The following is a 12,406-nucleotide window of genomic DNA, read 5'->3' on the forward strand; positions in this document are numbered from 1 at the left end:
GCCCCATGTGGGAAATTGACTGTGTCCAACTTGATTAGCTCGCATCTAGCACAGTGTTGAGTACAGCCCTTAGTACGGTGCTTACCACAGCGCCTGGCACATAGTAAGTGCTTAACCAGTATCATTTAAAAAGCATTAAAAAACCAGACAGAAAACATATCTTGTTTGCAACAAGCGGGTGCAACCCAAGCTACAGATCTTTCCCCGGGTCCTTCCACTGGGCAAAGGGAGTCTTTATCAAATGGCGTAGTGGGATTTGGGGATTTAAAAGCAACGTGTGACTTTGTGACTGATGGAGGGAGCCTGGGAATCGGAGGGCCTGGTTTCTAATCCTGATCCCTCCACTTGCCTTCTGTTTGAACTTGGGCAAATCACTGAATTTCTTTGTGCTTCAGTTTCCTCATCTATAAAATGGGAATTAAATCTACTCCCTCCTATTTCGACCTTGAGCCCCATATGGGAAAGGAGCTATGAGCAACCCTATTATCTTGTATTCAGCCCAGTGCTTAGTATAGTGTTTGGCACATAGTAAGTGCTTAACAAGTATTATTATTATTATACTTCTCCCAGGTGATAAGAACAGGAAAGTCTGGCTCTCCACCTCAAGGAACTTATAAAAAAATAAATTGGCACCCTCTTTTCCATTCTAAGATTCAGCAGCATATCATGGGACCAAGGGCTATGACTTCTGCGGCGTGGCTCAGTGGAAAGAGCACGGGCTTGGGAGTCAGAGGTCATGGGTTCGAATTCTGACTCTGCCACTTGTCAGCTGTGTGACTGTTGGGCAAGTCACTTCACTTCTCTGTGCCTCAGTTACCTCATCTGTAAAATGGGGATTAAGACTGTGAGCCTCACGTGGGACAACCTGATTACCCTGTATCTAACCCCGCCCTTTAAACAGCGCTCTGCACATAGTAAGCGCTTAACAAATACCAACGTTATTATTATTATTCTACTTCTGTTGTACGTTCCTATGCATCCACTTCAGGGCTCCACACTCGGCAGGAGCCTAGACCAGCGTCCTGCACTCAGTAGGAATCCAATTCAGGGCTTTCAATTCCCTGTAGGCATCAGTTCAGTGCTCTGCACACAGTAGCTGTCCAGGACAGTGTCCTGCACACAGTACGTGCTCAGCCGATTCTACTGAAGGTGATGAAGATGATGGACCCAGGTGAAGTGCTTGGTTCCGAAGTGGTTCCGAAAGCCTCTCTCTACTCCTGAGGGGATCGTCTGCTGGAGATCTGCCTTCCCGTTCGCTGACCCCCCCACCTCAGGACCCCGTTACCGTCAAAGACATCAGAACAGTCACGATCATGCTTGGGAAATCAGGGCTTCTGTACTTACAGGAGGTCCTACGGGAAAGAGGAGGAGAGAGCACCAGTCAGCAGCGTCTCTGTGAACAAAATGAGAACTCGAAAAAGAGAAAGCCCTGGCTGTCCACCAGCCCTGGGGGAGAGTTTCCAAAAGTAATCAACTGCAAAAAGACTTCCAGGTCCAGGGCCACTTCCCTCACCTGCTTCCATCCCACCCACCCATCTCTACCTTCCTTCCTCCTGCATAATGCTGGAGGAAGAAGTCCCAGCAGTAAATACTCTTTTAGTTTCCCTACTGCAAAGAGTCCATTAAAAAGCAAACAAAAATGAGGGGAGGAAAGGTAGGGTATAAAGGACTAATTGTCTAAATAGGTCTGGGACATTAAAGGCCAGTCTTTGCACATGCTCAAAGTGATCTCATGTTGCCCTTTTAAGCCACACATGGACGAATTTCAGCCACCATAAATGATGTCTTCTTGGAGTTTGAAAGATGAGTGTGAGTGTGTGAATATGTCTGTTATATCCTTGATCTTCCTCCCACTAACACTATTTACGAATAATTTTTTGCCTGCATGCTTATGAGATTGCAGGATCCTCAAATAATAATAATAATGATGATGATGATGACGATGATGATAGTATTTAAGTGCTTACTATATGCCAAGCACTGTTCTAAGCACTGGGGTAGATATAAGGTAATCAGGTTTTCCCACATGGGGCTCCCAGTCTTCATACCCATTTTACATAAGATGAAACTGAGGCACAGAGAAGTTATGAGACTTACCCAAGGTCACACAGCAGACAAGTGGCAGAGCCGGGATTAGAACCCATGACTCCCAAGCCCGAGCTCTTTCCACTGAACCGCGCTGCAGGGAGTGGGTGTCTTCCTTCTGCTTAAAATCTCTCCCAAGTTCTTAGCACAGTACTCCACACTCAGTAAATGCTCATTTAATATAACTGATTGATAATGTGTCTAAATTTCAATAAGTTGAGGGTATGTGGCTACTTGTTTTTTAATAGCATTTACCGGGGGGGCCTACTCACATTAGATGCTTGGGAAAATACAATACGAGAAAAGGTCACGATCCCCGCTCTTGAGGAACATACAATGGAATGGGAGACAGGCACAGTATTCATACATTGTGTTCCTGAAGCGGGAGGAGGAAGAAAAACACAGAGACAATTGGTAACAGCAGGAGCAGAGAAATATAAATAAATGAAGGAACAAATTCCTGGCATACGTAAATTGCTATCTACCTCCATGCTAAGGAAGGCTGTTGGGAAGATACGTGGTGGTCTAGTAATTAGTTGGGGAAGCTCTACAGGAAGAGGTGGGTTTTCTGGAGGGCTTTGAAGATGGCTGTGATCTGTGTCAGTATTTATTTTCATGGCTGTATTACAACCTCCTTTTCTCATTTTCCCTCTCTCCCTCGTTCTCTGTTCTATCTCCGGCCTGTTTCCTCCCCTGCCCCCCCACTCCTTTCCCTTCCATTCTATCTGCTTCAGCGAGGTTGACCTCACTCTGAAGCTGAGGGAGAGGAGGAAAAAAGATGGGGAAATTAAAGACATTTCTGCTGAACATGAGTCACCAGACCCAGAAGGCACGTTTGAATCCCAGCTGGATGCAACGTGCCTGTTCTGAGGTTCTAGTGACCCGCTGCCTCTGACTCCACAGCTCCTGTTACCGATTCTTTCATGTTCCGCCAATAAAGGATCCTCGTGTTTTCTTTCTCCGCTGACTTTCCTCAAGCCCTTTTCCTTCTTTCCTCCTCTGTCTACCGGTTCCCTGCCTCCGCCCCCAAGCCCTATCCAGGAGATGGGCCTGGAGGGAGAGGTCTCGGCCTGGCCCTCAGAGACCTCGGAGACGGATGTCCCGCTTTAGGGGAAGAAAAGATTGCTCCTGGAGGCAGCGACCGGCTCGGGAGTGGATATCAGCATGAGCCAGAGCTGGGCTGTACCCAGCAGGGGCCTGGAATCTATTTCCATCTTGCTCCAGGTTGAGGTGGGCTGGGGGCAGTTAGGGGTGGTAGACCGGGAACTTCGGGGAGTACGGGTGTGGGTGGAGCGGAGGAAGAGTGTGGTCTCTGAAGGAGGTCTCCCCCATATTCCACTTCCTGGCACTGGGTTGGGAACCAAGCGGGACAGGCTTGGATGGATGGATGGTTCATTCATTCATTCCCTCATTCATTCAGCATAGTGAAAAGAGCATGAGCCTGGGAGCCAGAAGGACCTGGGCTCTAATTCCGGCTCCACCACTTGTCTGCTATGCGACCTTGGGCAAATCGCTTACCTTCTCTGTGCCTCAGTTACCTCATCTGTAAAATGGGGATTAAGACTTTTAGCCCCAAGTGGAACAGGGACCGTGTCCAATCTGGTTAACTTGCATCTACTGCAGCACTTAGAATTGTGCTTGACACATAGTAAACGCTTAACAAATACCATCATCACCGTTAACTCATCGCTCACCTCTTTGAGCTGTTATGATGGCTTAGTTTGCCCTAGCTGAAATCATTTGCTTAGTATGGCGCTCTGCACACAGTAAGCGCCCAATAAGTACGATTGATTGATGGATTGATTTAGAAAGGTTGGTGCAGTGCAGCTGATGAACGTCGGGACCGCTGGACTGTGCAAAACCTGAGTCTCCTGGTCACTCAGCTGGGAGGGGGTCGGGAGAGGGGTACACATCTCTCCACCCTCTTTACAAAGTGACTCGGAAGATTCACGTCAGAAAGATAGCAGCCACTGGACGGGACTCAATTCTCTCTTCCCTCTCCACGGACGTCCCATCTTGTACCACATCCCGTCAGGTTAGCTGACCGATCTGTGATTGCTCTAGAAGAGGCTTTACAAAGTTAAATGCTCCGTTTTTCAAGTTTTCTTTGGATGGATTTCAACCCTATTAGCAAAGGAGGGTCAGGGTGGGGACAGGGTGACGATGCCCTCTTCCACCCCCAGACCACTCCCCCTCCCTGGAGACCACCCAGGTGTCCCCACCCTACTGTCCTTGGGGTCCAGGTTCAGGAGCCCATTGGGTAGGGATGCCAGACCGCCGTGGGACCTCTGTGATTTCTTTGTCTGTTCTCAAAGCCACAGGCTTGGGGCTGCTGCTGCTTGGCAAGCACCTCTGCTCCCGCCCCTGGAAGCAGCTGGGAAACTGACGTTGAGATTGTAGTGAGGCCTGCCAGGCCCCTGTCATCGGCCCTGGATGCGCTTGAGCTATCACTTCGCAGCAGTCTGCCCTCCCTCTCTCCCCTTCACCCTCTTCCCTTGACCCTTCAATAGACTCCCATGGGCCACCCCCACCAACGAGAAGCAGTGTGGCCTAACGGATAGGATACGGGCCTGGAAGTCGGAAGGACCTGGGTTCTAATCCCAGCGCTGCCACTTGTCTGCTGCTTGGTCTTCAGCAAGTCACTTCACTTCTCTGCACTTCACTTTCCTCATCTGTAAAATGGGGATTACCTGTGAGTCCCATGTGGGATGTGGATTGTTTCCCACCTGATGATCTTGCACCTACCCCAGCATTTAGTACAGTGCCTGGCTTCACAAATATCCATTAGAAAACAAAACAAAACATGTAACACCTGGCTCACCGGCTGCAACCCAAACAGGGCTGTACCCCTGCGGCTCATAGGAATGAAGAAGAGGGCTTGTGAGCTGGAGCTGCTGGCAAGGAGCACTTCTCCACTGAGGAGCAGCCCCACAGAAATTATTTAATCATTTAGGGAAGCAGCATGGCATAGTGGATGCCATGGGAGTCGGAAGAACCTGGGTTCTAATCCCAGCTCTGCCGCTTGTCGGCTGTGTGACCCTGGGCAAGTCATTTCACTTCTCTGTGCCTTAGTAACCTCATCTATAAAATGGGGATTACGACTGGGAGCCCCATGTGGGACAGAAACTGTGTCCAACCTGATTACTTTGTATTTACCCCAGTGCTTAGAACAGCGCTCTGACACATAGTAAGCCCTTAAAAAATACCATCATTATTATTCAGCGAAACTTCCCCTGCTAGACTTTGAGCTCCTTGTGGACAGGGAACCTGTCTACCAACTCTACTGTGTGATACTTTCCCAAGCATTTAGTAACGTCTTCTGCACACAGTAAGCACTCAAATACCATCAATTGACTTACAGATCCAAAGATATTTTCTTTTCAAATACACGGAGTTGCAGCTGGCTTCTGCCCAGATGTAAGGCCGTTGTGGGCAGGGAATGTCTCTCTTTAATGCTGCATTGTACTCTCCAAGCACTTAGAATAGTGCTTTGCACAGAGTAAGTGCTCAACAAATACGACTGAATGAATCCCCTTTCTCAGGTCTGTGGACCTTGCAACTCTTAAAGTGGGAGTGCTCAGGACACTTCACCTAAAACCTCTCGGCTACCATTGGGCAGCTCCAAACTTCCACCCCCTTGGGCTGATTGACCCGGTCGCCTGACTGGGCCAAACCAGTCTAGAAGCATCCCTGTAATCATTCATTCATTCAATCGTATTTATTGAGCGCTCACTGTGTGCCGAGCACTGTACTTAGCACTTGGAAAGTACAATTTGGCAACAGAGACAATCGCTACCCAACAACGAGCTCACAGTCTAGAAGAGGGGAAATCCAAGGGTTCAGGTGCTGGTGTCCTGATCGGCCTCAGGAACCTTTCATCCTGGAGAGGATTTGGAACTCAGCCCGGGCACTGGAGCCCAAACCCTGGAGTTCCAGTGGAGATAACAGGCAGAAAGAGGAGATCTCCTGTGACTGAAGCGAGACAGTGTTCCCACTTTATATTTGACGATCGTCAGGGTCACTGGGTCAGCATTAGGTTTCCGGGCCCAGGATTGGTACCTGGAACCAATCAATCAGTCAATCAGTTGTATTTATTGAGCACTTATTGAATGAAGAGCAATATACTAAGTGCTTGGGAGAGTACAAAGCCTTACCATTGGTTTTAAAGCACTTAATCAGCTCGCCCCACCCTACCTCACTAATCTCCTACTACAGCCCAGCCTGCTCACTCTGCTTCTCTAGCACCAGTTTACTCACTGTGCCCTGATCTCATCTATCTCTCTGCTGACCCATTTCTCATGTTTTCCCCCTAGCCTGGAACTCCCTCTCCTTTCACATACACCTGCCCACCACTCTCTCCACCTTCAAAGCATTAACTAAGGTCATATCTCCTTCAAGAGACCTTCTCCGATTAATCCCTCTTTTCCCCAGCTCGCTCTCCCTTCTGCATCATCTATGCACCTCAATCTCTGACCTGGGTTTACATGATATTCTCCCCACCTACAACTCCGCAGCACTTATGTACATATCTTTAAATTATATATTATTCATTACTTACTCATATTAGTGTCTGTCTCCCCCTCTGGACTGTAAACTTGTTTGTTATGGGAAGGGAACGTGTCTGCTAATTCTGTTGTACTCTCCCAAGCACTTTAAACAGCGCTCTGCAGATAGTAAGCTCTCAATAAATACAACTGTCTGCTTGAATACAGCAGAGTTGGTAGACGCGTTCCCGGCTCACAGTGAGCTGACAGTAAGAGAAGAGACATGGGGAGGCAGCACGGTTGATGCAGATGTTTCGTGGATGCCTTGATTCTGCTCATCAAGTCCCACACTTAGTGACCTTGCAAGCCAAACTAGAGAATTTCCCAGTTTCTTTTTCCCATTAAAGTGTTCTGAACCCTACTTACTGACTGCCTGTGGTGGATTTAAAGAAAACTTGCTCCTGGCACCTTTTCTCCACCTCACTGGATGCGTTCCGTGGGCCAGGGGAAGACACGTTCCCAAGCTTGGAAACCGACGGCAGCCAGCGAGGCGGTTGCCGGTTGAACCCAGGCGCCTGCCCACCAGACTGGATGGGGGAATTAGCACAGTTTGAAGCTTCCACGCCAACCTTGAACCAATCTTATCTGAGTCCGGATAAGCCCTCCTTGTTTCCCATTTCCTTGGGCCCCCCCCAGCCCTTCCTGGTTGGGCCAGAATTAGAAGAGGAAAAGCAGGAACTCTTGGGAGAGAGTCAATTTGTAGGATTAATTGTGGTATTTTTTAAGCACTTATTATGTGCCGAGCACACCTTTCCTCATCTCCCGCTTCCTTCTGTGTCACCCTGACTTGCTCCCTTTGCCCTTCTCCCCCATCCCAGCCCCACAGCACTTAGGAACATATCGGTAATTTTATTTGTATTGAAATCTGCCTCCCCCCATCTAGACTGTAAGCTTGTTGTGGGCAGGGAATGCGTCCGTTTATTGTTGTATTGTACTCTCCCAAGCACTTAGTACAGTACACTGTACACGATAAGTGCTCAATAAATACGATTGAATTAATGAATGAATATAAGATAATCAGGTCCCACACGCGACTCAAAGTCTAAGCAGGAGGGAGAATGGGCATCGAATCCCCATTTTGCAGATGAGAGAACTGAGGAACAGAGAAGTTAAGTGATTTGCCCAAGGTCACACAACGGGTAAGTGATAGAGCTGGGATTAGAAACCTGATTCTCTGACCCCCAGGCTCTTGCTCCTTCCACCAGACCACGCTGCTTCCAGAAGTTGGCAAGCCCGACTTTGAAGACTGTGGTGCTTGGTGTCTCTCCTGGCTCACAAGGGCCTCAATATGCCTCAGAGTCACTTTCCTGTGGCCTCCCATTGGACAGATGGATCAACTCCCTCCCTTCCTCCTCATATCCAACAGTGAGTTCCCTCCACCCTTCAAAGCTTTATTAAAAGCAAACCTCCTCCAAGAAGCCTTCTCTAAGCCCTCTTTTCCTCTTCCACTCCCTTCTGAGTCACCCTGACTTGCTCCCTTCATTCATTAATGCCTTTGTCCCCCCCTAGACTGTAAGCTTGTTGTGATATATTGTTTGTTATATTGTTATATTGCACTCTCCCAAGCACTTAGTACAGTGCTCTGCACACAGTAAGCTTTCAACTGACTGACTGAGGTGAGCAAGTGGGTGCTGAGGCCTTTCCATCTGTGCCCTTTACCAACAGGCCATGTACTGGTTTTTTTTGTTTTATTTTTGCAGTGATACTTTTGAAGCACTTACTGTGAGTGTTAAATACTATCCTAAGCCCTGGTACAGATGCAAATGAATTAGGTTGGATACAGTCCCTGCCCGTATGGGGCTTACATTCTAAACAGGAGGGAGAATAGGAGAACCGAGGCATGGAGAGGGTAAGTGACTTGCCCAAGGTCACACTGGAGATCAGAGGTGGAGCCAGGATTAGTACCCAGGTCCTCTGACTCTCAGGCCCGTGCTCTTTCCACCAGGCCATTCTGCTTCTGCTCTGATTTATTTAGCTGGATTAAGACAAGTGTCTATGTCCTGCTCAAATCTATCACAAGGAACCACCATCCTTTGAAATGATCTGGGCAGTATATTCTTAAACTACTTCATCTAGTTCTGCACTCTATCCCTTCATCCAGCGCTTAGAACAGTGCTTGGCACATAGTAAGCGCTTAACAAATGCCAGTATTATTATTCCCAGCTTGAGCCCCCAGATTAATAATAATAATTGTGATATTGGTTAAGCGCTTACTATGTGCCAGGCATTGTACTAAGCACTGGGGCAGATACAAGCAAATTGGGTTGGACATAGTCCCTGTCCCACATGGGGCTCACAGTCTTAATCTCCATTTTGCAGATGAAGTAACTGAGGTGCAGGGAAGTTAAATGACTTGCCCAAGGTCACTTGCAAAGCAACAGGTGGCAGAGGTGGGATTAGAACTCAGGTCCTACTGACTCCTAAGCCCATGCTCTATCACTAAGCCATGCTGCTTCCCTTCTACCCGGCTTGGAACGGTTTCAGTCCAGGCCGTGAACTGATCCGCCAGGGAGGGGGCAGAGGGCGTCCGAGTCGTTCGCCAAGGGATCCAGTTACTCGCTGACATTCAGGCCGCTGACCACCGACACCTAGCCAGCTTGTCCTTGCCATCCTGTGATGAAATCCCTACTAAAAATGTCAACGGGAGATCGATCGACCTTACTCAGCACCTCCAGCCCACAGTCTCCTGTTATCGTCATTATCATCTTATAGGTGGCCAAATGGGAGTCCCCGAGGGGGCTGAGGTAACTGGCCAAGGACAGCAATAATAACTGAAGCATTGATTAGGCACTTGATGTGTGCCAGGCACTGTGCTGAGCGCTGGAGAAGATACAGTGCAAGCAGATTAGACCCAATCCCTGTCCTACTTGGGGATCGTAGTCTATGAGACCGTCAAAGTCCACTGGGGTGATAAAGGACCAGCTCTGAATTGTCTCACGCATCAACATGGCACTTAGCGTAGTGATTGATACCGGGTAATAATAATGATAATAATAATTCTGGTATTTAAGTGCTTACTACGTGCCAGGCACCGTCTAAGCACCGAGGTGGACCCAAGCAAATCAGGTTAGACACAATCCTGTCCCATGTGGGGCCCACAGTCTCAATCCCCATTTTACAGATGGGGTAACTGCGTGGCTCAGTGGAAAGAGCGTGCGCTTCGGAGTCAGAGATCAAGGGTTCTAATCCCGGCTCCGCCGCTAGTCAGCGGTGTGACCTTGGGCAAGTCACTTAACTTCTCTGGGTCTCAGTTACCTCATCTGTCAAATGGGGATTAAAATTGTGAGCCCCACGTGGGACAAACTGATCACCTTGTATCCCCCGGCGCTTAGAACGGCGCTTTGCACATAGTAAGTGCTTAACAAATACCACCATTTATTTTTATTTAACTGAGGCACAGAAAATGAAATAACTTGCTCAAGTCACACAGCAGACAAGTGGTGGAGCTGGGATTAGAACCCATGACCTTCTGAGTCTCAGGCCTGTGCTCTACCCACTACACCGTGCTGTAGTTACTCCATAATATAATCAGTCATAATAGTGATGATAATAATGGCATTTGTTAAGCGCTTACTATGTGCCAAGCACTCTTCAAAGTGCTGGGGTAGGTACACGGTAATCAGGTAGGACACAGTCCCTGTCCCACATGGGGTTCACAGTTTTCATCCCCAGATGAGGTACAGATGAGGTAAATGAAGCACAGAGAAGTGAAGTGTTGTCCCAGGTGACACAGCAGACATGAGGCAGAATTAGGATTAGAACCCACAACCTCTGACTTCCAGGTCGGGGCTCTTTCCACTAGGCCATACATGATAGGGAGGAGGGGGAGGAGAGGAAAGAAGGAAGGTGAGGTTAAGCAGGAGAAATAAGATTATCTAGTCTTATTGACATTTCATTTTCAACATTTCAAAGTAGGCTGAGGCACATTAGAAAACTCACTGGAAAGAGCCCGGGCTTGGGAGTCAGAGGTCGTGGGTTCGAATCCCGGCTCTGCCACTTGTCGGCTGTGTGAGTATGGGCGAGTGACTTAACTTCTCTGGGCCTCAGTGACCTCATCTGTAAAATGGGGATTAACTGTGAGCCTCACGTGGAACAACCTGATGACCCTGTATCTACCCCAGCGCTTAGAACAGTGCTCTGCACGTAGTAAGCGCTTAACAAATACCAACATTATTAAAAAAACACCCCCTTCAGGAGATCTTCCCTGATTGATCTCTCCACTCTCTGCCAGTCTCTCAGCCTCCTCGGCAATCAGTAAATCATTGTATGACATTTATTGAGCATATATGTTGTGTAGAGCACTAGACTAAGCACATGGGAGAATATAATAGAGAGAAAAGACATGATCACTGCCCACAAGGAGTTTATAGTCGAACAATTCATGCCTTTGTCCATTTGTTACTAATTAGTTTCTCCACTTGTGCATTAATTCTATCTACTTATTCTCATCTAGTAATAGTGTTTTAGCATTCACTCGGTATGGCATACGGTACTTGGCCCTTGGGAAGAGCAGAATAAAGACGTGACCCATTCCCTGCCTACAAGGAGATTATACTCTAATAGGGGAGACACTCATAAAATTATTTACAAGTAGTGTAGCCCAAATAAATAATAAATTATTATTAAAAATGAATCACATTGTATAAATTGTATTTCATGGTACTTATTTAACAAAAATATATTCATTAATTTTGTCTGCTCCCCTCCTCCATTACATTATGAGCAGCTTCTCACGGGCAAGAAGAACATCTTCAAATTCTACTACATCCCCCTCTTGTTATCTACGACTATGTCTTGTACATTGCACAGCCTCGGTCCCTGCTTTCGTTGATCATGATGATGTTGATGTGGGTTTTAATCCCGGCTCTACTAACTGCCTGCCGTGTGATCTTGGCCAAGTCACTGACCTTCTCCCTACCTCGGTTTCCTCATCCAAAATGGAGATTCAATACCTGTTCTCTTTCTCCTCTGGGCTCTGAGCCCCATGTGGGACAGAGATAGCGTCCAAACGGATAAACTTGCATTTTATCCCAGGGTTCAGTAAAGTACTTGGCACCTAGTAAGTGCCTAACAAATACGATAATGATAATAATAATAGTAATAGTAGATTGGCCCAATCTGTTCAGCTTTCAATCTCCATGAGGCTCAAATAGGAGGAAGAGGGCACGGAGTTTCTGGAAGATGTGGGGAAAGCCATAGACGGCCTGGGGCTGGCTCTGTTTTTCCCTAGCTGTGGAGTTGGGAGATCCCTGAATTAGTTGCTTTCAGGCTCATCAGAGGAAGCAGGTTGGGGCAAAAGGAGCAAGAGAAAAGAAGAGACATGTGGCCAAGCCCCAAGCTTGGGCAGCTCGGACGACACAGATCCCTCAGGGGAGGAGGGTGCAAGGGCTCTTTGAGGGCAAGACCAGAGCGAGGTCAGTTATGGGCGCAGCAGGAATTCCCCTGGCCAGGCCGGAGGACCTGTCTGGTGAAGACTCGGGCTTCCCAAGAAGTGCTTATCCCTCCCAGCGGGATCTCTCTTTCCCACAGAAGCCGGGGCTGATTTTTTAATTAAGGAGAAGAGGAGGCTTTCTCAGCACGGGAGCTGAGGGTAACCCAAACCCGAGAGGCCCTGCACGGCAGGAATGGGGCCCATGTGTTCCCAAGCATCTTCCTGTCCTCCCAGTCCTTCTCTCAGAATCCTCTCCCCGAGAGCCCTCACTGACCCAACCAGCTGCAAGAGCCCGAGGGTGAGGGTTGTAGGGGGAGAGAGAGGGGTGGTGGGGTGGTGGGAGAGT

At 48.2% G+C, this 12,406-nt stretch overlaps 1 protein-coding gene across 2 annotated transcripts in view; it reads right to left on the minus strand.

Annotated features, from left to right (window-relative positions):
• COL13A1 (collagen type XIII alpha 1 chain) overlaps positions 1 to 12,406 on the minus strand; it is a 201,382-nt gene that overhangs the window by 147,763 nt on the left and 41,213 nt on the right. For both annotated transcript variants that reach the window (XM_029060873.2, XM_029060872.2), the window contains exon 3: positions 1,345 to 1,352. In XM_029060873.2, the coding sequence (XP_028916706.1) occupies positions 1,345 to 1,352 (8 nt within the window). The remainder of the gene's footprint in view (positions 1 to 1,344; positions 1,353 to 12,406) is intronic.

This window comes from Ornithorhynchus anatinus, chromosome 3 (assembly GCF_004115215.2).
Source record: "Ornithorhynchus anatinus isolate Pmale09 chromosome 3, mOrnAna1.pri.v4, whole genome shotgun sequence".
Classification (NCBI taxonomy): Eukaryota; Metazoa; Chordata; class Mammalia; order Monotremata; family Ornithorhynchidae; genus Ornithorhynchus; species Ornithorhynchus anatinus.